The 24766-nt window shown below is 39.2% G+C and overlaps 1 protein-coding gene across 4 annotated transcripts in view; it reads left to right on the forward strand.

The window, feature by feature from the left end:
• ATP8A1 (ATPase phospholipid transporting 8A1) overlaps positions 1-24766 on the forward strand; it is a 218574-nt gene that overhangs the window by 16222 nt on the left and 177586 nt on the right. For all 4 annotated transcript variants that reach the window (XM_035005058.1, XM_035005062.1, XM_035005059.1 and 1 more), the window contains exons 2-4: positions 17355-17469; positions 18842-18941; positions 19951-20049. In XM_035005058.1, the coding sequence (XP_034860949.1) occupies positions 17355-17469; positions 18842-18941; positions 19951-20049 (314 nt within the window). The remainder of the gene's footprint in view (positions 1-17354; positions 17470-18841; positions 18942-19950; positions 20050-24766) is intronic.

The following is a 24766-nucleotide window of genomic DNA, read 5'->3' on the forward strand; positions in this document are numbered from 1 at the left end:
CCCTCTCTTTCTTTTTCCCTTGGCTTGTTTGTTTTGTTTCTTAAATTCCACATATGAGTGAAATCATATGGTATTTGTCTTTCTCTGACTGACTTATTTTGCTTAGCATAACACTCTCTAGCTCCATTCGTGTCGTTGCAAATGGCAAGATGTCATTTTTTATGGCTGAGTAATATTCCATTGTGTATATATACCACATCTTCTTTATGCATCTTCAGTTGGTGGACACTTGGGCTATTTCCACAATTTGGCTATTGTAGAAAATGCTGCTATAAACATCGAGGTACATGTATCCTTTTGGATTAGTATTTTTGTATTCTTTGATTTATCCCACCATGATGTGAAGTTTTTTATAGGTTAATGTACAGAAAATGAAAACTTACTACAAGTCCTAATTTACCTGCTTTCTCTGGTTGCTGAGATGAAACTCATTTTTGAGTCTCTTAAGTTAGCCTGTGAGGTTTCTCTGTGGCCACATGCACGGGTACTGATTGTCTGGCTTCAGGATGTGATTATTTCAAACTCTGAGGATTAGAAAACAAGCTCCACGTGCGTTGGAGCCCATGCATTGTGTCCAACCATTGTGTGATTGTTTTTTATTTTATAATTCTCTTCTATCCTTACTGTTTCTTCATTTAGACTTGACTTTTTTTTTTTTTTTTTTTTAGGTGATAATGTGACTTGTACTCCACAGATGGAAATCTTTTTTAAAAACTAGAATTTAACCTAGGAGGGGAGGGAAAGTTCTGAATTGTTGGCTCAATTTAACCCCAGATGGCTACTTATTCTTGTCTTTTTGTTTAAAGTTCAATGGAAGAATCATTACATGACTTGGCCTTTTTGTTGACTTCTTAGTGAATATAATTAAGAAAGAAGGAAAAAAAAAAAAGCTCTCTTAATTTTCCCAAATGCCAAGTGGAATCTTCCTTGATCTTATTAAGTGACTTTTCCTGTGGAATTTATCCTTATGGTTGGTGAACTACTCCCTTACATGTTTTAATTTTAACTAAGTCTGAATACCAAGATTTAGGTCTGTATAATAGTTTTCTTTATATCAGACATTTTTCCATATGTTCAGCTGGAATTGTCCTTTCTTAAAAATCCTATTGACTCAAACTAGAGTCACCATCTTTACTGTTTATATTTCATGTGTTTTTAGTCTATTTGGTACCAGATTATTTGACATGGTAGCCACTTAAAAAGTAGAGTGCATTTGTTTTCAGTGGCACAACAACAGAATTTGAGACGATAACTTCCTTAGTGCTGTCCCTACTCTCCTCAGCATCTTAAAATATCACCTTATAATAGTTGATGTAAGAGAAAAAGAAATGAGGCATTTGGGCTCCCAGTTAGCCTGGAGTGATAACTGACCTCTGGCTCTTCCAAGCTGTGTGGCCTTGGACGAGACACATAACCTGAGACGCAATTTTCCTTTGGCAGAATGGTACTAATACGCACCAGTAAATCATCCGCCTGTTGTGTAAAGAGTGGACTAGCTGCATGCTGGACTCTCCCAAGGAACTTTAACCACACTGATGCCTGAGTCCCACCCTCAGAGATTCTGATTTCACCTCGAGGATAGGAGATGAAACAAGGAGTAGTGATAGTGGTGTGGACTACCAGGCAGCAGGGAGGCGACAAGAAGAGGATACAGTCTGAAGGTAGATCTAACAGATTTATTCATGGATAGGATGGTGGAGCATTAAAGAAAGAGAGGAGTGGAGAATGAATAAAATTTTGGGCCCTGAGCCCAAAATGACGGTGCCATTTACTGAGATAGAAAACACTGGCATGAAGGACTGAAAACATCCTTGCATCTTAGAAAAGAGTGGGAACGTCCACATGTGCATAATAGGTATGTTCGTGTGTATTTTTTTTTTTTTTTGGTTTCTTAGAGTATCACATTTATTCTAAAATCAGGATTTCCATCTCCTATTTCCCTCCTCTTCTTTGAATATTCTTTAGAACTTCAGTAAACATAACTATTCATGTCTTATCTATTGCAGTGGATTTTAGACATCTGGGAATCTATTAGACATCTGGATTTAATCTGTTTGGGATTGATATTTCTATTGGCAGGACTTTTCACTCCATAATCAGAGGTAAGGAGAACTTTCTTTCTTGTCATCATCATGTTCTCTTGGCTCTTGAGGTGTTCCAAGCTGCCGGAACATCCTTCAGAGTGGTGAACTTAAATGAAATCACTTGCTATAGAGTAGGTGCTAAGCAAATGTTACTTGAATCTGTGTCTGGTGAGTGACTGGAATTAAGATCAAGCTGTTCAGTTTTTGGAAGCTGAGATTTTAACATGTCGGAGTGGTTTTAAAATCATGGAGTTTTCTTCACTTTGCTCACTAATGGCCAGCGTGTCCCAGCAGATCTGAAGGGCTGGGTTTGTGATTCTAATCAGTGGTGGTAGCATGTAGAGGCTCAAGCGTTGAATTAAGAGGCTCCCTCTACGGTGGGTGATTTTTATTTGGGGTATTAGAAGGTTCTTGAAGCATCTGTGCAACCCATCCTTGCATCATTCTTTTTCCACCTGCGAGTTGGGTAGGGCTGATGGCAATCTCACACATGTGTAAGTGTCATTGCTTTAATGTCACTGAGCACAGTGCTGGGTCATCTACGTCTTTGCAGCCCACTAGCTGTCATTCATACCTCCTGGTTTAATGTGCTCAGTGGAGGTTTCTGTCGTCTTCTTTAGCCACATCCTGACATACTGAAGGAAGCCAGCTGTGCCTTACTTTGCTTTAGTGCAGGTGACTCCTAGATCTTTGAGCCTGTCTTGTCTAACCAGGTCTTGGTGGGTTCTTTAATACTGCCCACGGTGCTTATGGCAGAGAAGCCAACCCCAGGTCACACCCATTCTTAAGGTCATGTTGGGATGTGGTGGGGGTTCTCTGGTGCTCCTTTATGGATTTCCCATGTTTCCAGCCCTTGTTCAGTGGACTTGTTCGATATGTTACATGCCAGATTGTGCCACTGTTTGTCTTCAACAGGCAGATGAGCATGTCACCCCTTTTCTTATCTGGGCAGTGTTCTATAGAGTAAAATGGTCTTGCTTGTGGGCAGCTTATGTTGCTGTGTGTGCTTGCTTACTTCTCTGCCAAAGTCATAATTAGCAAGTAGGCTTTAGGTTCCTCACTAGGTGTTTTTGATGCTTGAGACCTTGTTAAGAAACAAAGGAGAATTATAATTTCTCTCTTACAAAGTCACAATGGAAGTAAGAAGCAGGTGCCTGTCAAACTCCACTGACTCATCCTGCGAATAATACAGCATCAAAATGATGTTATTTGACTGCTTCTGCTTCCTTAAATAAAATGAGAACTAGTCTGTTGGAACCAGTCATGTGTTCACCTATTTTTACATTGTAAGATGCATAAATAGCTCTAAAAATGGAAGTTGTAATAATTCAGATAATTTTCCTGGTGGTTTATTTGTATTTTTTCCCTAGTGTGTTTTAAGGGCCGGCTCTTTCAGAACTATAATTCAGTTATATCTTCCTATGAATGCATTGCTACTGAAGTCCGTAGGGTTAACTAGCCTGCAAGGATCTTTATCAGTTCAATAATGCTTTTCTCCATGTCTAAAGTGATTAAAACTTGGTTGCACATGGCACTGTATTTGTGGTTCTCTGATGACCTCATAATTGTCTTTTTTTAATCTTTTTAAAAAGATAGCCTTGTGGAACTGTAGAGTTGGAGGGAACTTAGAGCTCATACAGTACAACACAGCCCCTGACACTGCCTACTTAGGCTTTGGTTACCCAGTTCCTGCTTGAATACCTCTCAGAGATGGGAACCGTGCCCCCTTGTAAAACAGCTCATTTCATTCTCAGCCAGGTCGAATTCTTAGCAAGTGCTCTCTTGCTAAGAAAGCAATAAAAGCAATGAAACCTTTTATTTGATCCACGTTTCGCTGGGCCAAATGTCCCCCATGTTGTATTTGCATAGTTGGGGTGTTTGTTTGTTTGTTTTAGGTTTTAGTATAGAATCTTCAACTCATTCAGGCTCCCCAAACCTTCTCGAATTCTGAGTCTTTAATGTCATCTGTACATTTATTCGTGGTGCCCTGGATGTCCTTATCCTGTCATTGGAATCCAGGCATTCTGGCTCCGGAGCCCTCTTTAAGTTATGTATTTATTTTATCTGTCCAGGGGATCCTCTTGTATCACAGCAGAGACTCATGAGACTCAGCCTTTGGGGTCACTCACTCTGCACAATATTGTCCTGTTTTTTTTTTTCTCTTCTGTAATCTATTTCATTTCCTACTTCATACCTTTGGCATGCATATGGCTTCAAGGTACTATGACCCCCTCCAGCCCCATTCTCTGTGAAGGTCCCTGCTCAGTGCTGAGTCTGCCTGCCTATGTCTCTGGACCACAAAACCACATTCCTAGAAGGGAATCAGATTGGCCCAGCTGGTCAGGTACCCTGTGTTAACCCTGGCACCCCAGGCCAAAGTAGCAGGTCAGGAGAGGATTAGAGGGGCAGAAGCCAAGGGTGTCTCAGGGTAAGCTCCTTCACATGGGCTTGCAGGCGGGGGAGAGAGGTGGTGCAAAGGGAACTCCAGTGTGAGCCCTGTCTGCAGATGTTGGTCAACTAGTTAAGAATTCACATCATTACATAATTATGGAATCGTGTCTCTGTTTAAAAGAATAGGGCTTAGCTAAAAGCCTTGTTGAAATCCAAGGCTAAAGGCTCTATTTTATCTTTTTTTTTTTTTAAAGATTTCATTTATTTATTTGAGAGAGAGAGCACACCCACAAGCAGGGGGAGAGGAAGAGGGAAAAACAGACTCCCCACTGAGGAGGGAGCCCAATGCAGGGCTTGATCTTGGGACCCCGAGATAATGACCTGAGCTAGGCAGATGCTTAACCAACTGAGCCACCCAGGCACCCCTAAAGGCTCTATTTTAAAAAAGGAAAGAAAGTCTGTAGAGGTTTGCTGGTCCCTGATGATCACCTCCTTCCTTTAAACCATTCTTTTAATCATCTACACTTGATTTTTGACTGGCATTGACTCCAAACGCATTAGCCAGTAACAGTATTGTTTCGACTTAGGTAATACAAAAAATCTTTTTTAAAGGGGAAATTTTTTTTTTTAAATCTCTGACTATATAACCTGTGTTATGAGAAACACCACTTTTAAGACCGTGAAGTCCTATTCAATGTTAACTGAATTCTCAATGCTGAAGGGAAGAGTTTTTAACTTTGAGTTATTTTCAGATTTTTACCATAAATCCTTTAGAAATTGTAGTTCCCATTATATAAATTTGTGAGCTCTGAAAGACCTCTGTAGACTATGTTCATAAACAGTTTCTAATGTACAGGATTCCTTTAATTTCCTGTTCAGAACACTGGGACAGCAGTTTCTTACCTCCAACTTTTGGAACCTCTCTCATTCACGGTGGTTCTTCTGTGATTAGTGACAATCCACTTAATGATTCTGCAGGTTCTCACAGTTCTGTAGGTTTAAAAATATATACATGTCGGGGCGCCTGGGTGGCTCAGTCGTTAAGCGTCTGCCTTCAGCTCAGGTCATGATCCCAGGGTCCTGGGATCAAGCCCTGCATCGGGCTCCTTGCTCCGCAGGAAGCCTGCTTCTCCCTCTCCCACTCCTCCTGCTTGTGTTCCTGCTCTTGCTATCTCTCTCTCTGTCAAATAAATAAATAAAAATCTTTAAAATATATATATATATACATGTCTATAAGTATGTATGTGTGTATAGATGAAGACACAGATAAGCTACAAAATAGGAGTTCATTTAGAGCAGCTAGGTGATGGCTTTTCTTTTTTTAGCAAGCTCCTCCTTTCATTTGTGTTTTGGTGCCACCAACTAATGTTTGTTTGAACTTTTCTAAGAAAGTCTTGATTACCCTTGATAGAGAATGACGTGAAGTAGGAGCTGAGAAGTTCTGTTTTTATTTTATTATCTCTTAACATTATACCGTCAGTTGCAGGCAGCAGACCTATCCCAGCAGTTCCTTGTACTCCCAAATGGAAGGAAGAAAACATTTCAGTCATCGCTGACATTTTTTTGAAACACCTTACCTTCATTCTCAGATGTCTGTGCATCTGTTATTATTCGCCCTTGAACATGTGAGGCGATTTCCAACCTTTTCCATGATCTTGTTTATCTTCTTTTACTTGTGTGGCAGCACTGGTCTCTTTGAAGACGCCTCCCTTTCCCCCTCATCAGGACCTTTCACAGTCAGTCAGCGTGTTGCCTTTTTAAAAATATTTATTTGTTTGTTTGTTTATTTGAGAGAGAGCATGCAGTGCGCACAAGTAAGAGGAGGGGCAGAGGGGGGAGGGGGCAGGGCAGAGGGAGGGAAGGGGAAGAAGCAGACTCTCCGCTGAGCAGGGAGCCTGATGTGGGGCTCGATCCCAGGATCCCGGGATCATGACCTGAGCCAAAGGCACAAGCTTAACCAACTGAGCCACCGAGGCACCCCGGGTTGCTTTAGACAGCCTTCTGGACTTCTGCCCTTTTTGGGTCTTGATGATAACTTGAAATGTGTCCTTCCAGAGTCTAGAATACATGTCTGGCTTGGTCTGATACTCCCCTTTTTGCCTGTCAAAAGTTCTTTGGGACAGTTATGTTTTCTACAAGTTCCATTTCTACTTTATCCCTTTTGCATTGATTAGAGCCCAGTCCATAGTAGCAATTACTCATCTTGTTTCCTGCATCTTCTCAGAGATGAATTTGATGCCAAGACAAGTCAATGGTGCTTTTAGCTAATTGAGACTTGTGGGAGATGCCTGGTAGATGTCTGGCAGTTGAAACCCCTCATTGCTAGTGCAGTCTGTTTCTGTGCCAATTTTTTTTTTTAAGATTTTATTTATTTATTCATGAGAGACAGAGAGAGAGAGGCAGAGGGAGAAGCAGGCTCCCAAGGAGCAGAGAGCCCAATGCGGGACTCGATCCCAGGACCCTGGGATCATGACCTGAGCCGAAGGCAGATGCTTAACCATCTGAGCCACCCAGGCGCCCTCTGTGCCAATTTTTAAATCTATATCGGGAACATACCATTTATTTCTTTTATCTGACCAAATGACCTATGGGCTATTCCCAAGGAGAGATCATTAAATTCCTTCCATCTTTTATTGTTCTTCTTCCTTTCCTGTTAAGCATGATTTGGCATTAATAAAATTTTTCATTATAATTTTAGCAATTAAGCATGCCCAAGATGATTATTTTTCTAGGTTAGTATCTAAGGCTGGTGGCCAAGGAAATTGAGTGCTTACTATGTGTGAGGTTCAACCCTAGGCATGCCATAGATTTTCATGTGATACTTGCTTAAGGATAGCCTGCCTTCCTACTGTCAGGAATACTTTTTTTAGTGTCCACCACTTAGAGTTCATAGTACTACTTTTGGAGCTTGCTGCAATTCAGCGTGAGTTCAGGAAGTAATAAGCCATTTTTTTTCCTGTTCTAGATAAGAAATACTGTCTATGTGGTTGCACATTTGTTTATTTTTAGATCAGTTCCCACAAAGACACTTACAGGAATATATCATTTACCATGTATTGTATGACAGGTCCTGATAGAATTTATTGGTGGGTATCAGGATAGGCACAGAACTTCCAGAATTTTTGGATGCCTGATAGTAAAATAGAAAATTTAGTGAACATTTATTACATGCAAGAGACTTTCCTGAAGTGTTCTTTTTTACTTCCCCATATTAGAATAACATACCTGACAGTTACTTACATGTGCCCTTATGCCTGTCCTGTCTCAGTGTAAAAGTTAGGTATATTTCTAACATCTATTCTTATTCTCTGTTGCTATGTATAAGTATATAGGTCAAAAGATGAATATTGGAATGGTCCAAAGACCACTATCTATTAAAAAATCTGTAGGTGACACTTCAAGGAGTAATGGTCAGGGAGGGTGCTTTAACATCGAAGTAGCATCTAACAAGGCCATGAGGGTAGGAGAGATTTATGGTTGGAAAAACTATTGAGGTGGAATAGGGCAGGTAGAGGAGAAATAGAGTTAGAAGTCAGGTCAAGCTTAATTGTTGCATGAATGAATGCATCCATCAGTGTTAGAGCTTTAGAGCTAGGTTGGACTTTAATCAGTTTCCATGTATTGTCCTGGCTATGGTACTCACTGGCTCTCTGACCATGAGCAGTGCTCCATGAGAAGTAGTTTCCTTATCTTCATCGTTTTGAGAAGAATTATTTAAAAAAAGAAGTGAACCATTCTGTAAGATGAAAACAACCAATTTTTTGAAGCAAATAACCATGCTTTTCATCACTGGGGTAAGTGGATGTCCTTTGTTACAACATTTTGTTATAACTCAGTTGGGCTTGAGGGTAACGAGCTACCATCACATTTGCATGAACAAGAAGGTAAAGAAGAGGAAGCTAGGGATGTAGAAAGCTTTTGGCTGTTGTGCAAATTCCTTAGGGCGGCAACCCAAAGTTATCCCAGAACATGCTGGACTCAGGGCTTGGTTAGGCAGCTGTTAACATCAGAGGAGATCTGATCTAGCAAGTAGGGCCGGTTGGGGAAGGTTCTAGGCAGCTTGGTGATTTTGTGGGCAGGGTAGTTGCATTATGGTTCCAGGTCATCATTCCATGCAGAGCAGGAAAGTCAGCTAGTGATTGGTGGCCTGGAGCAGGTATGGTGTCAATATCCTACATTAGGTGGGCATTGGGAGAGAACTTCAAGCAAGACTGAAATGCCTCTGCTAAAATTCCATAATATGGAAGCTGATCATGTTCTTTAAGTAGGTAAAATAGTTCCCAGAATCAAATGAGAAGCTTTACAGGTGGGTCAAGGATGATCCAAGGCAGCTTGACTAATAGATGGTAAGTTCAGGTGTCTTATCTGTGCTCAACATTTTCATATGTCCGAACTGCAAACTAACTGTGATTCGTTTACACGTGGACCGTGTGCCGACCTCTAAGTCAAAAAGGGAATGGTATCTTGATGTGCCAGGCCCTAAAGACTGCCTACAGTTGGGAAAGGGGAGTTCTCCAAAGAAAACCAAAGGATTTTTCAGGAGAAGCAGATGTTGAGCTGAAATGAGCAGTGGATATCCACTGCACTGAGCCTAAATCAACACAGTATAGGAAGGTACACTGATGCAATAGAAAATTTCATTTCCCTTCTGGCTATTGAAGTCATGGGCTAGAAATTCGAGATAGATTGCTAAATAGTTTCTATTTAATTTCCATACTTTTAAAGGTGTTTGATTTCTTCAGTGCCATCTTTGAAAATGTAGTGTCTTAACCTTTAAAGCACCCATTTCATTGTTTTCCAGAGTGGTGGTTTCTTCCTTTTGTACCCTTTCTGAGCAGCTCACAATTGAACATTTGAAGTCACTGTTCTGCTCCAACAATGCAGGATATGGGATTTCGAATCTCTTTTGTAGCTCTAATAACTGCTTTTATATTTCTAATTAAACAAACTATTTATGTAGTAAGATACCATTAAAAACAAAATAAATACAAACCTGTAAATTATATTTAGCTGAAGATTGCTTTGTTCCAAAAACTTGAGCCAAAAAAAAAACCTATTACATGAGGACTTTTAATTGCTATTTTTTTTTCAGAAAACAAGATAAAAACCTATTTAAATTTTGGAAATGCTCATGATTTCCTAATAAGTAGCCCCCAACTTTAATAACACCTAAGTTCTGTAGTTTGTGCTCTGAAGTCTCTGGCTAGTTTTCCAGTTAATCTTTTATTAGAGTCCATGACTGTTGCAGGTATGACTGTTTGTCTGATGACCTCATTCTATGTCAACCATAAGCAATTACTGTGACCTCTTTAATGTCTAATATTGGAGGCCACCGAGCAAAAGGATATACAACAACTGGACTCTCCTGAATGTGTTAGGAGATAATATAATAGATACTCTGATTCTAGCTTTAGCCTTACTTTATAATTGCAATAAAGTTGAGTCTGCAAAAACTCAATGGTTCTATAACCATATTACCAGGCAACAGAATGACTTTGTATTTTGTTCTCTTCTCCCTCCTACCTACCCACCCCTGCTTTTCTGTTGCATAACCCCCCACATAGATGACAATTTAGCGGAAAACATTTACTGATTTTGTATTAATTAATAAAATTGTAAGGTAAAGTCCATTATTTTACTGTCTAGATGTATTAACTGGTCACAACCTTAATTAAATTAAATATCCCAAAATTTAATTTAATACCTACATTAGTGTCTTTAAGACTTGTTTTCCCCATCTCAAGTATTTTGAAGAGGAGATTAACTTTATAATATCTGGCTAGAGGACAGGCTGATAGGAATTGTGTGAGTGACAAATACTGTGCTACATTGCTCAAATAATGTCATTTAGAACTATTTTATGCATGAGGATGCTAAGGCTCAGAACATAAAATAATTTGGACAGTGTTATGTATACAGGTCTGACCATAAAACCTATTCCTTTTCCCCACAGTCTGCCTTTCTGCTCATAGTAATAAAAATAATAGCTATAATTTGTATATGTGCATGAGGAGCCAGGCACTGTCCCGCATATTTTACGCACATGCATTATTTCATTTAATCCCCACAAAAGCCTGTGAAACAAGGTAGACAGCTAAAGTTAAGTCATTTGCCTAAGGCAGCCATAGCTCACAACTGATGGACCTGAACTGTATCTCTCACATTGTGCGTGGTCTGTGTTCCCAGTTATAATTCTGTAATGCCTTCCTTGGGTGTACCTGTGTTTGCGGTATCATCGATTGGTATGTTATAAAAAGAAAAAGATGCATGATTTTTAAGGATAGGATTGGTTGACTCTAAAGAGAATTCTATTAAGTGGTTAATCATTTGTTGCATTTAAAATCCTAAATTTCTCTCAATTCTTGGCTTTGGCTTGGAGTAGCATCAGATAGCAGGTAACTATGGCATCATACATGGGTGGAATGGTAATGCTTGGCCTGGGGAGACTGTGAGGGTCAGGGCAGCACCACCTCCAAAAAAATATCATGAATACATCCATTTCATCTCTGTCACCACTGTCTCACCCAGGCCCTGTCATCTTTCCTGGATGATCACAGTAGCCTCAAAATGATCTTCCCACCTAAAACTTTTCAGTGGATTCCTGCTCATAAAGAATCTAAGTTCAAGCTTCTTATTGCTTACCCAATCTGGCCCTGCCTCTCCCTATGTGATGCCCTGTTCACTGTCACCGATCCTCATGTACATGAAGTGCCAACCTGATTCTTACCTCGAGGGCTTTGTTCCTGCTTTTCCCCAGCTGGGTTTACACTGTCGCTTCTTTAATTCCTTATTGAGGTCCCAACTCGGCCTGTCCTCGGAGAGGCCTTCCCTCCCCTGTCAGTATAAAACAGCACCAGCCAGGCCAGCCAACATTTAGTGAGCTCTCACTCCACACCAGGCACTGTTTTCTACATTTATTAACTCACAGGGGCCTCGTGAACCCCCCCTTTGAAGTAGACACTGTTATCATCTCTGTCATAGAAATGATGAAACCGAAGCCCAGAGAGTTCTGTCAATCATTCTGTCAACCGCTTGTTATATTTTCTTCACACCTACCGTGATCTGTAATTATCTTGCTCTCCTCTAGAAACTAAGTTGCTGAGAGAAGGGACCTAATCTTATTTTCTGCTGTTTCTGAAGCTTTTTAAAAAATGCCTGGGACAGGGGTGCCTGGGTGGCTCAGTCGTTAAGCGTCTGCCTTCGGCTCAGGTCATGATCCCAGGGTCCTGGGATCAAGCCCCGCATCGGCCTCCCTGCTCTGGGGGAGGCCTGCCTCTCCCTCTCCCACTCCCCCTGCTTGTGTTCCCATCTTTAAAAAAAAAAATGCCTGGGACATAGGCACTTATGTTGAAATATGTTGAATGAATGAATGAACAATCTGACAGATTAGGTCGTGATATTTGTGATGAGAAATAGAACATTTCAAAGATGATACTTCAGCTATAATTGTATGAAAAGGACTCAGAGCCCTTCACTTAAATAATTGTTGAGCATTTTTCTTCTCTGTTGCATTATAATGCGTGCCTATAAGCACGTGACCATGAATCTGGGCAGAGGAAGAAAGACTATATGTCCACATACTCATTAACCCAGTCGTCGCTGGTCAATAGGTGGGTGCCAGGGAGCGGCTAGCAACAGATTATCGTCACGCTGATCTTCTCAAACACGGAGCACCCTTTGACTGTGTAACTGGGTTCTGGGGCAGATTAGGGAAGGCAGCTGTGGCTGTGAAACATCTGGCTAGAGTAGGGAGATTCTTATTTTGTTTTGCAAATTTCATTGTTCTTCTAAACAAATGATGTATTGACCTTTCTCTTCCTGGTGCGGAGCAAATACTGATTTCACAGGATTTGGGAGCTGAGAAAGAACTTCAGAGGATTAGCTTACCTTCCTCATTTTACAAGAGAAGAGAAACAACCACCCCCCCACCCCACACACACCCACCCCCCCACCCCACCCCCTGGGATGTAGTGGTTTTCACAGGGTCACAGAAGTAATCAGTGGAAAAACCAGAGCTTGCCTCACAACCACCAAGTGATTTTAATATGAAACACTATTAGGGGAAGAAGAGCACTTGTTTACTTCAGGGCCAGGATCAGAATGCTGACGCATCAGCATCTTCTCTTTCCTTGAGTAGGAAAGCTATTGCTGGAAGCCAAAATGGCTGCCAGGAGGATGTTGCTTCTCTATCCCTCTTTAGTAATACAAAGCAATATCTGCTTGTAGGACATTCAGTAGCTAAAAATGCTGTCACTCTTTGTTTCCCTGTATTGAAACTCTTGGTCCTTCAGAAGCCTGGAAATAGCGTTTGGTCATTTTATAACTAAGAATGAAGAATTTGGCCTGGTAAAAATCCCTGGTTTGCTGTGTGTTCTAAGTAATTTTATCATGTAAGTACTGAGTAACTTTATCATTAATTGAAATAGTTAACAACAGTGCTTCTGAAAACAAAAATGCTTTTCTGCTGGGGAAATAATAAGATATTACAAACACTAAATATGGAATTTTCACAGTATCTGGAATTCTGAATTACTGAATCATTGTCTATTCTATTTTGCATAAATAAGGAAAAGTCTTCTCCTTATTCGTTTCAATAAAAGCTAGTGCAGAATAGTTTATTTTAGGAGACTGGTTTGCTTCTGGCTGGTTTTAAGACATTACGGACATTGGAGAGTACAATACCGAAAGAAACTAAGGTGGTTCAGAAGGAATTAATGAGACCTGCTTCATTTTTTTTCCTTACAGTGCTGGGTGTGGGACTATGTCCACCAGGTTCTTCGCTCTGTAGAACTTTTAGTTTAAGAAGAGTAATGATGCCATTAGTGGATGTCAGATGCCCGAGTGAGCAGTGAGGACACTGGGATGAATGCTTGAATTATTTTCCTGGAGAATTCAAAATGAAGGAGTTTGGATCTGGTGTCACTATCATTACTTCATATGTCTGTACTTGGGGCCATATTGAGTACTTGGGGCTATACAGAGATGCCCCCCAAGAACTTGAAAATAAGGGAAATGGGTTTGCTTTGTTATTTCTTTGTAAGCTCAACTCATGGGAGGAACAGAGCCACCTGCAAGAGAGGCAGATCTGTTCCTATGTGTGCAGGGTTTGATGGTCAAATCCCATTGCCAGATTAAATGTGAGTTGCAGTTTGGAGATGGATATGGTCAGGAAAAGGGTGAGTCAGGGAGTTAAACACTGGTAGCACTCTTCTCAGCTTTGTGGAAGGAAAAAGAACTGCGTCAAACAGATTTTCAGTATCATGGCCCCATTGCCAAGGTATCCCAACAGACTCTGAAGATTTTGGTTCTACAGGTGCATCTACCCCTGTTGTGGAATTGGGTCCATCAGGCTGTGCAAGCCCGATGCTGTTAGACTTGTCATCTCCCAGTGGGTTAATTCATCAGATGTTGAAGGAGTATAGATTAATGTGTTACCCATATGTCCAGAACCAACCTGCTTGTTTCTACAATGTAAGATAAGAGTTCACCGAAGGGTCTAATTAGAATAGTTAACAAACTTCCACATTCCAAATTAGTAAGAATGCCAGTCTTTTTCCCAGATACTTTCATGGATTATTTCTGAGGACCTGTGAGGCTAGGTGCATTCACTCAGATATTCCTGAGGTTGCTGTGCCTGCTCACTTCTAGCTCACTGCCTACTGCTAGGAATAAATAGCCATTTGGGGGCATACACCAGGTGGTACCTGCAACGTATAGCCTTCAGCATCCTGGGAGTGGGCCTCAGGTGCCTGCAGGGTCTCTTTGTTACTGCTAATGGAGGAGCTGAGCTCCCTGGAGTCCTGAGGGAGACAGGGCAGGGCTGACTACCAGCTCCCACTGGCTGAGTGCCTGGCTCCCAGCTTTTGGTGCAGATCTCCCTCCCTCCTCCAGTATCAGACCTGCTCAGGGCATCCCACTGCCTGAGCTCCGAAGATTCTGCTCCATGTGCTCAGCTTCACCTGCACTGTCTTTCTAAGGCTTTTTTCTGTAGTGCCTGAATGAAGCAGGCTTGTGGCATCTGCAATATTCTGTGCTTAGAACCATCCAACCCCCCTACTGGATGAGAACAGGTCACCAGTCTAGACCTCCCCCCACTCCGATTTTGGTGAGTTTTTTCTTTAGAGGTCCCTTATGTTCAGACCTTGGTTAGGGCCCTACTGGTCCATTAGAATTGTTTTAATTACTCTCCCATTTAAGGGAAGGGGTTGATTCCAATCCCTTTGTCCCGGAGATTCTTTTGCTTCATAGATATTCTTGACTATAAATTAATATGTGAGGGGGAGATGTGATGTCCAGTGCCATCTGGCAGCATTTGAGACCCCGATATAAATGGCTATGGAGTGACACCTAACTCTTCAGCTAAGAACATCCAAGGACCATGCCCTCAAAAGTCCCGCTACATAAAGTAAATACAATCTGAGGGCTTCAGAGCAGAGAACTGGTTTTTCCTGAGGATCTCTGTCCAGTTGAGGTGCCAGAAATAGGACATTATGATTTTTGTGCTGTCATTAAGGAAAATCTCATAAAAGATTTTTAAGAAATTTTTTAAAAATTTATTTCCCTCTGGGCGCCTGGGTGGCTCAGTCGGTTAAGTGACTGCCTTCGGCTCAGGTCATGATCCTGGAGTCCCGGGATCGAGTCCCACATCGGGCTCCCTGCTCAGTGGGGGGTCTGCTTCTCCCTCTGACCCTCCTCCCTCTTGTGCTCTCTGTCTCTCGTTCTCTCTCGCAAATAAATAAATAAAATCTTTAAAAAAAAAATTTATTTCCCTCTATTTTAATATTCCATATCTTAGTCCGTTCAGGCTGCTGTAACAATACCATGGACTGGGTGGCTTATGAACAACAGAACTGTACTACTCACAGTTCTGGAGCCTGGGAGGTCCAAGATCAAGACACCAGCAGCGTCACTGTCTGGTGAGGGCTCACTTCCTGGTTATTGATCATCTTCTCAATGTGTCCTCACATGGGGAAAGGGACAAGGGATCTCTCTAGGTCTCTTTTGTGAGGACACTAGTCCCGTTTATGAGGGCTCCACCTTCATGACCTGATCACCTTCCAAATGCCCTACCTCCTAATACCACCAATTTGGGGATTACATGTTTACATATGAATTTGGGGAAGACACAAACATCCAATCTATAGCAATCCATAGATAAAATTTTGATTATATAAAACTAGGGGGGAGGTTTGTATCTAAAACGTGGTGTAGTGAAAGATAACTATTCACCATGTGACCATAGGCAAAGCTGCTAATGTATCTAAAACCGTAAAATGGATATGATGGTACTTAATTTGGAGCGATGTGGCCTTCAGAGTGACCATTCTCACTCTGCGCCTCTCTACTTGGAAAGCTTTCAGTGGCTTGCTGCCAACCAGAGGATGCCTTCCAGACTTCCTCACAAGTGTGAGAGGTCTTCCAAGATTTGGCCTGTGTGCTTTTCAGCACATCTCCCCTGTCTCTACCTTGCCCTTTGTTGCCCCCTGTGAATTCCCCTGCACACACTACACTGGTCCCCATACTCAAGTTGCCCACCTTTGTAGAAAGCCTAAATGATTTTCTGGTTTCATATAGCAACAAAACCCCACAGACAAGCTTTCCTTGTACAGTTTGATACCAGCATTTGGCTGTCATTAGTGCCCTTATCAATGGGTGGAGAAAAATGTACTTGCCCTCAGTTGGGGGGGGGGAGGACGGACAGCCAAATAACCACTCCTTTGTCATTTGATATTTATTCAGCAAACATTTATTGAGTACCTGCTGTTTGTTGGTACTGGTGTTAGGAAGATGAGTAACCCAGATCTATGGCCTCAGGGAGTTCCCATTCTGGTAGGGAGAGACAGACTCATAAGCAGGCAGTAACAAAACCGTCTGATAAGTGTTTTGCAGGGGAGAAAGGGGAGTGCAGAGGCCTGTGGGAACACAGAGAAGGATCACTGACTTAGCATTGTAGAATACTTCAGAAGAAATGTTCAATAGGTCAGCAGATTTTATGGGAAGAGTTGGCTTGGCTAGATAAAGAAGAAAAGAAAAATGGCTATCTAATATAGAGTACTGTTGATAGCTTTCTAGGAAAGGGGTAAGAACTGATTTAATCTAGTCTCATTTAATTCTCACTAGACAGTAAAATAAGCAGTTTACATTTTTTTCCCATTCTTCTGGAACTTGTGTTTTTAAAAAGTGTTGTCAATATGGTGACAAGATGTTACCCCATTGAAATTGGCAGAATCTGTTGCATTGTTAGAATGATCCTGAGATGATTTGAAGTGGTCTCAAGAAATTTAAAACTCAGTTGTCATTATTTAAAACTCATAAATTGCCATTAGTGGAAAGATTAAGATTATCACAGTGAGTTGTGGTCATACCACAGCATGGTGGTTGCCTATTTAAACCTTAATGGGTATCTTTCTTTCTGTCTTCACCAAAAAGAAAAAAAAAAGAAAAGAAAAGAAACACCAGAAAGGTATTAAATGTGTATACTTACGTTTTAAAAATATATTTTAAATTACCCCTCTCTTAGTTTTGTCTAAAACTGTAATGGAAACTAGTTTAAAATTTTTGTTACTTTCAGATGTATTCTTACATAATGGAAAGAAGTTGAACATTTATGGGGGAATGATGAAATATTGCAAAATGATGTTACTGTTTTTGAAACGGTCAGTTTTTACATGACTATTAAATGCTGCCTTTCAAATTTAGTAGAAATAGGAGATGTGGGGATTTTCCTTCTTTTACTATAAAAGAAGCAAGAACATCAATCAGGTGGAAGCATGCAGCTTTTAACATAATTTAGAACCCCAAGTAGTTATGAAGTATGTTTTTGTCTGGATACTAACGTGAAAGATTTCTTACTGAATAAGAAGACTGTCTCTCTTTAAGGTTATGAGAAGACCGATGATGTCTCAGAGAAGACTTCACTGGCTGACCAGGAGGAAATACGGACTATATTCATCAACCAGCCCCAGCTGACAAAATTCTGCAATAATCATGTCAGGTAGGACCTACCAAAGATCTCTGTGGGACCAGCTATCACAGTGGAACCTAATAGGCCATCTCCCCTCTCTGGCCAAAACAAAAATGCTTACAGAGAGCTTTCAGTTAAATCAGTTACTATTTGAAAGCTCACTGGAGGCACTATGAATCAGCTCTTTTCTCCATCTTCTGGCCAATAAAGAGATGGGAATAAGAATCTGGAAGTTGGAAGGAGCAGAAAGGATAAACAGCCATACTCTCCCAATTATATTTATAGTGTCTGGATAGTGAAAGCTGCTTATGGATACATACCTTTGTCTCAAACCTGTTAATAGAGGGATGAATTATTGTTTTTGGCCAACAAGTTTTTACATTTTAGAAGAGGTCTTTGCAGTTCTTCACCAAGAACTCCTTTTTGTTACATAGTCTTTAAATATTGGCGTTTGATAGTTGTAAAATTTAGTATGGTGTTGAGGAATGGAGGGCTGTGAAAATTACTCCACCGTTACATTTTCCTTCCAACAATAGTATAAAAAGTATCACTGTTGTAAGCACTGTTTACTAAGTGGCCTCTGGAATGGAGTGAACATGAACACTCCCTTACCCCTTATGCTAGCCCAGTGTTTCTCCTGTGGCAAAATTCCTGGACTTGAGAAATGCCCATTTACAATTCATATTTACAACTTCACATTCTAGAGTAACTTTCTCAGTTTGGAGAATGTGGTATGCATTCCTGTAATCTCCTATTTTTTTAATTTTTAAAAGATTTTATTGTGGAAAGCATTAAACATAAAAGTAAATAGCACAACGAACTCCCTTGTACCCATCATCCAGCTTCACAATTATCAACTCATGTAATCTTCTTTCTATTTAAATAAAAGAAGATTGGATGTTTTCAAGACCTAAGTGTTGATATCTTACTGATTGCAGACATAGTTGGTATGTTCAGTGTGGAGTCCTAGCCAAGTTCCTAGAGGGACTATGGAGAAAATTTGAACAGAACCCTAGAAAACTTCCCATTTTTCTGAAATTATCCCATGTAGGCATCTCTGTTTAAAGTTCCCGGTCTTGCTCAAATTTGATTTTTTTTGTAAGATTTTTTTATTGATGCACCATCATTGATTTGTAAGCTACTCCTAGTGTGTTAAAAAAAAGGATGGTTGGCCAAAGAGAACAAAAGATATTGTGAAGAAAATTAGACTCTTACTATTTAATTCGACAGTTCCTTTCACTCATATTCATTTAGGTTAATGACCATTTGCAATATTCTCCCAATTTGAAACAGAGGGCAAATGTTCATCTAATTTTTTATGTGATGATAATAGAATTTTGTAAGTGTGGGTGCTAATTATGGAGTAATTAAGTTTTATGCTACTTTTCATTTTGTTTTCTAGCACTGCAAAATACAACATAATCACATTCCTTCCAAGATTTCTCTACTCTCAGTTCAGAAGAGCTGCTAACTCATTTTTTCTCTTTATTGCACTGCTTCAGGTAAAGTCACATCATAAAACTTCAGTTCAAAGTCAAATGTTCAGATACTAATAAATGTTTTTGTTAAACCCATGACCAATCTTCCAAAGCTTTAGCTAAACACAGAGAGACAAGTTGGTTTGGGTGGACATTTCCAGTTCCTGCCACAAGCAATGTCAGAATTCCAGAATGAATTTGATTCATTTTTATCAGCTTATTTTATTTTTTATTTATTTTTTAATCATTTTTATCAGCTTATTTTAAACATTCTGTCAATTTGATATGGCAGGGATGAAATTTAATGGTAAGGGGGATGGAACTTTTTCTTCAAATATTAATTAAATATTAATTTATTTTAGTAACAGTAACAGTCAATTCTGAACCTTATAAGAATTTCCATTTTATTTTTTTTTAATTTTTTTTTTTGTTAAGAATTTCCATTTTAAAACTTGTTTCTTTTTTGTATTTGAGTTAGTAGTAATCGGGGGGAAAAAGTTTCATTTTATTAAAAAACATACATTCAGAGTAAAAATAATTAGAGAAAAAAATTGAAGAAATAAAAAAATAGTAAAACTCTCACTTTTCCGCCACTAAGAGGCAACTGCTCTTAACATCGGGGTGTATATCTTCCTAATCTTTCCCCTCCCGTGTATTGTTTATTGATTTAGCTTACAAAAAGAAGATCGTAGAACACGTATGTTTTATATTCTGCTTTAACCATGTGATAATGTGTGGATATTTTCCCATGTGTTTCGGTGTGTCTTTAGAATATCATTTTTAATGATTATATGATATTTAACTAACTCCCCTTTGTAGGTGTTAGTCTCACACACACAACAGCTTGTCATGAAGCCAGCTCACATGCTCTTCTAGCCACTTCCTAGACAGGAGCAAACTGCCTCACTCAGTGTTAGTCTGCCACAGTAGTAAAATCACTGAAGGGTATTTTAAGAGGCACTAAGACTTGGTTGTTTTTAAACATATTATAAACTTGCTAGTTCTCACTGGATTTTTTTTTTCCCCCAAATAGCAAATACCTGATGTATCACCAACAGGTCGCTATACAACACTGGTTCCTCTCTTATTTATTTTAGCTGTGGCAGCCATCAAAGAGATCATAGAAGATATTGTAAGTACTTAATTTTTTTCATAAATAAATGTGCCTTATTTTATATGCATATTTTAAAATATTGGTTTCTCTTTAATTCTTGACACAGGCTGTTTAAAATGCCCATTCAACTTAAAAACATGTAGAATATGCTCTGGAGTCCACCGTTCTTAGTTTCTACAGGATTACTGTTACAGAATGCTTGGCAGAGTGTTCTCTGCATTTGTAGTTTAGTAGCGAAAGAAATTAAATGCAATAATTGGCTTGGAGAGAAAACTATATTTGAACATTATGCCCAATGTTCCATTTGAACATTATTTCAAGTTAAACACAGTAGCCTCCAAATTATCTCAGTGTAAAGGGTCTTTGAATGTATGTTTTATGTTTAAGTCATATGCACGGTTTTCACTTTATTAAATACCGTTGATTCCTTTTCATCTTTAGTAGTTTTAAGCTTCCTTTTATTTTATTGGAAGAAAGTAGTATTAATCTGTAGTAGCTGAGAAAAGGGGAAGTCAATTTCCTGTTCATAAAATAAGTTCCCCAAAATAAATTCAGACTTTTCTTTTTCCTCTTCTACCATTATTTTAACTACCTTAGTTGAGGAAGTCAATTTTTTTTTTCCTTTGCTCTTTAAATACTTGGCCTATATAAGATGACCTTCTGTCGAGCCTTAGGCAAGTCAGATGGTAAGGCGAGGAAGGCCTGAGACATTCTTTAGGAAGCTCCAATTTAAAGTTGCACAAACATTTATATTATTTCTGTAGAGAATCAAATTGAAACGGGTCAAGTGTCCATTTAGATCATCAGTCTCAAAAGCATCCAAGTGTCTAAGAATACAGACAGAGGTTTTATGTCTGTGTGCGTGTGTGTAAAACATCACAGTCCTCTTGATTGGAAATGACATGCTTGATGGGGACCACAAGCTGAAAATTTAAGGGACTCTCTTTTTACCTATATTGTTCCACACAGACTCACCATCCTTTAAATTGTACTTGGATCGAGCAATCCATAAGGATCGGTCTTTACTATAATTGGTCTCTTTGTTTGCCTTATGTACTCCCTTTTCTTTCTTTGACATAGTTTTGATGAAGCATATATTATTTACTAGACATTGTGCTATTGTTTTTGCAAATGCTTTTCCCATTTAATTTCTTCAATAACTTTACGAGTTGGATATTAATCCCATTTTAAAGGTAAGGAAGCTGGGGCTTAGAGAGATCATGAAACTTGTCCAAGAAATGGTTGGGATCAGATTCCTTCTCATCCAGCTCTTGTTCTGTTTTTGTGGCAAGTCACCAACAATAGTATTCATCACATCTATTGAGTTTCTGGGATCCATGTACTTGTTTTATATCCTTTACATTTATTAAGTCTTATAGCCACTCTCTAAAGGATTACTGGTATTATCCCCATTTTACAGATAAGGGAGAGGAGGCACAGAGGATCAAGGTAACTTGCCCAGGGTCACACAGTTAATAACTGGGGCTGTGAGAATTCAAAACAAGGCAGTTTGGTTCCAGAGCTCCATGTTATTATCACTGCTCTAAGCTGCCTGTCCTTTTTTCTTTTTCCCTAACAATACTATAAGCTCTCTAGCTATGGTTTTTAGTACCCCTCTCTATGAAAATATCCAAGAGGGTTTTTTTTGTTTGTTGGTTTGTTTTTTGTAACAGAACTCTTATTGGCACAATGTAATAATTGGGTACTCCTAGAAAACAGCTTATCAGGTACTTCCTGGAGGATGTAGTAATAGTTGGGTGGGGTGATAGTATTATGTGGAGTACTTTTCCAATAAAATCATTGTTAAGAAATTGACAAAATAGGTTAAGAATTGTTTAACAAGACATTTATATCAACTTATAGGTGATAGAAAGTTTGAAAAATTACTCCCTAGAAAAGGAAAAAAGTCAAATAGTTTAGATGATTGCCCAAAGAGTATCTTTATCAGTAATTATAATGAATACATGTATTGGCCCATTCATTCATCAAAATATATGAAGCAGTACTTAGGTGCCAAGAATTCACTAGGATAGGTATTAGGATATGTTCAACTTTTGCTGCAGTAATAATCATGTCCCAAATGTCAGTGGCTTAAACCTAAGTTTATTTTTCACATTTTCAAAGACACTGCAGGTTTTTATCTGGGAGGAAGGGTGGGCAGCAGGCCCCATTGCTCATGTAGTCACTCAGGGATGCAGCTGAATTGAGAGTCTGCTATGTGGAATAGTGGTGGTCACCAGAGCAGAAGAAGGAGAGAATGGAGGTCCAGAAATTTGTGGTCCAGAAATGGAGCACATCACCTCTGCTTACAGTCTAATATTAGAACTAGTGACAAGACAAGAAGGAAGTTAATCTCGGTGTCCACGAAAAGAGAAGAAAATGAGATATTGGTGAAGACTAGTTATGTCTCCCACTCTTATGTCAGTGAATAAAACACAGCTTATCTTCCAGTAAGCCTTCTTTCATGTTCTGTTGAACAGTTACAATAAAACAGTAAGAATTCCCTCCAGGGGAGACACCTAAGACTCACCTCCACCCAGTGCATTCTAACTCTTGATGCTTTGCATAGCTTAACATAATACGATTTCTTGTTTTTAATGTGCAAGTAGCAAATGACATAAACACTTACTTGAAAATACTCTAAAATTGGTGGAGAACTTTTAGTTTAAAAAAAAAAAACTGCATCTTGTCAGATGCCAACTCTTATGGTAAGGGTCAAGATCAGTTGTTAAATTGATAATATTCACCATGAAACACATGCCTTCTTTGCTATACATGTGTTAACTTAAACTCTGATAAACTTAATTCGTTAAAAAAAAAAAAAAGGATAATTTTTTAAAGTCCACAGTGTTCAGAGACCAAATACAAGGAAGAGGTTAGTGAGTAAAAGTAGCCAGTTTAGAGCTTGCAGTCCAGTAGAAGAGACAGACATTAATCAAGTAACCACACCAGCTATTTTGCCTTTTGGCTAAGAATTAAATGATGCACTGAAGTCCTTAGAATAGAACCTAGTTCTAGTAAGTGATGAATAAATGTTAACTGTACTATCATCATCCAAATATCTTTTTGACTAAAATATAGAAAATGGATTGGAAGGAAACAGGATTTGCGTACACTAGTTAGAAGAATATTCTAGTAGCTGGTATAAAAAAAAAAAAAATGAAGAGATCTTAGACCAGGTGGCACTGCAGATAAAGTAATATAGAGAAATGAATTCAATATCTTTTTAGGAGTAGAATTGATAAGACTTTTCACCATCCAACATGCTACATGCCCTACTTATTTTGTTCACATTCTCTCTCCGACCACTAGAATGTAAGCTCCATAAAGAACAAGAGTTTTGTCTCTTGTTCATTGTTGTATCCTCACCAATAGTAACAGGGCCTGGCTCATGGTGTTTTGTAAATATTATTGAATGAAGAAGGATTGGATGGAAGTGAGAAGGAGAAGAAGATGCTAAGGATGACTCTCAAGTTCCTGGTTTGTGCAAGTGGATGGTGTATGGTTCCATGTCTGAGAACAAGGACCAAGGCTTGGGGGTTAACGTCCTAGATTGCCTTGTGGACACAGCAGGAGATGCCTCTGAGACTGCCAGAGGGAGATGTCAAGGAGGCTACTGGATATAACTGTCTGGAGCTCAGATGAGAGTCTTGGCTAGTATATATTTATGTATCAGTTACAAGTGAAACTGCAGGTATGGATGAGCTGAGCTGGGAAGAGAGTATAGAGTAAGAAGCGAAGAGGGCCAGGGAGTAAGCCTTGAGGAATTCCATCACTGTAGCACAAGATAGGAGATGAAGAAGGGACCAAGGTACAGGTGGAACACCTGGGCAATGATAAGATAAAAACCACTTAGGAAGGGTTCCCAGGAGGGAGTGGTCCACATTACATACTTCAGTATTCTAAAGTTCATGGTACTATTTATACGGTACAGTTTATTGATACACTGTCAGTTAAATATTGATAATATTAAGTAATTCACTAGCCCTCAGTGATATGAAATGAATTCTCACTATAGGACAGTGGAGGTATTTGAACTCATGGAATAGCTGTAGTAATGTTTTCTGAAGTGTTTGTTTTAGAAGGAATAAAAATCTGTTTGGGATCCAGAGATGCTTTTCTCTTTTTTTTTTTTTTTTTTTTTATGGTTTTAAGATTAGAATCTACCTATCTGGATAGATCCTTATGTATATTCCACACAATTATTTCTTGACAAGCAACCGAATTTATTCTGTGGTGGGAAGACTGAGGAAAGAGCTGTACAAGAATTCTCCTATACAGGAATTCTCTGTAGATGGAAAATAATGTTCAGGATCTCCTTAGGTCTCACTAAGATTAAATTTCCTGTTTAAGTAGAATGTTTCATTAATTAGCTTTTATTTGTCTCCTTCAGTTGGAAGTCTAACTATTGTCTGTCATAGATATCCATTGTTTTGGAAATATTTGCACCTCCTTCATATATCTAAATTTGTTTTGGACCATTACTTTGAACCCAAATTTATTTTGGGCTACTTTCTAATTTTCTTAAGATCTTTATGAACAATAAAAAACAGTAAGTATTTGAGAGTTTCATCAATTATAAAATATTCTCTACTGGTGCTACAAGTTTAAACTTTAAAAATGTATTAAGAACATCTGGTAAATCATAAGCTTACTTTTGGAAGCAATAGTTTGCCTAATGAAAGTCTACATTTTTACCATTTTATTAGTGTTTTGCTCTGAGAAAGAATTGTAA

The sequence above is a fragment of the Mirounga leonina genome, unplaced genomic scaffold, assembly GCF_011800145.1.
Source record: "Mirounga leonina isolate KUSES-001 unplaced genomic scaffold, KU_Mleo_1.0 Mir_129, whole genome shotgun sequence".
Taxonomy (NCBI): Eukaryota; Metazoa; Chordata; class Mammalia; order Carnivora; family Phocidae; genus Mirounga; species Mirounga leonina.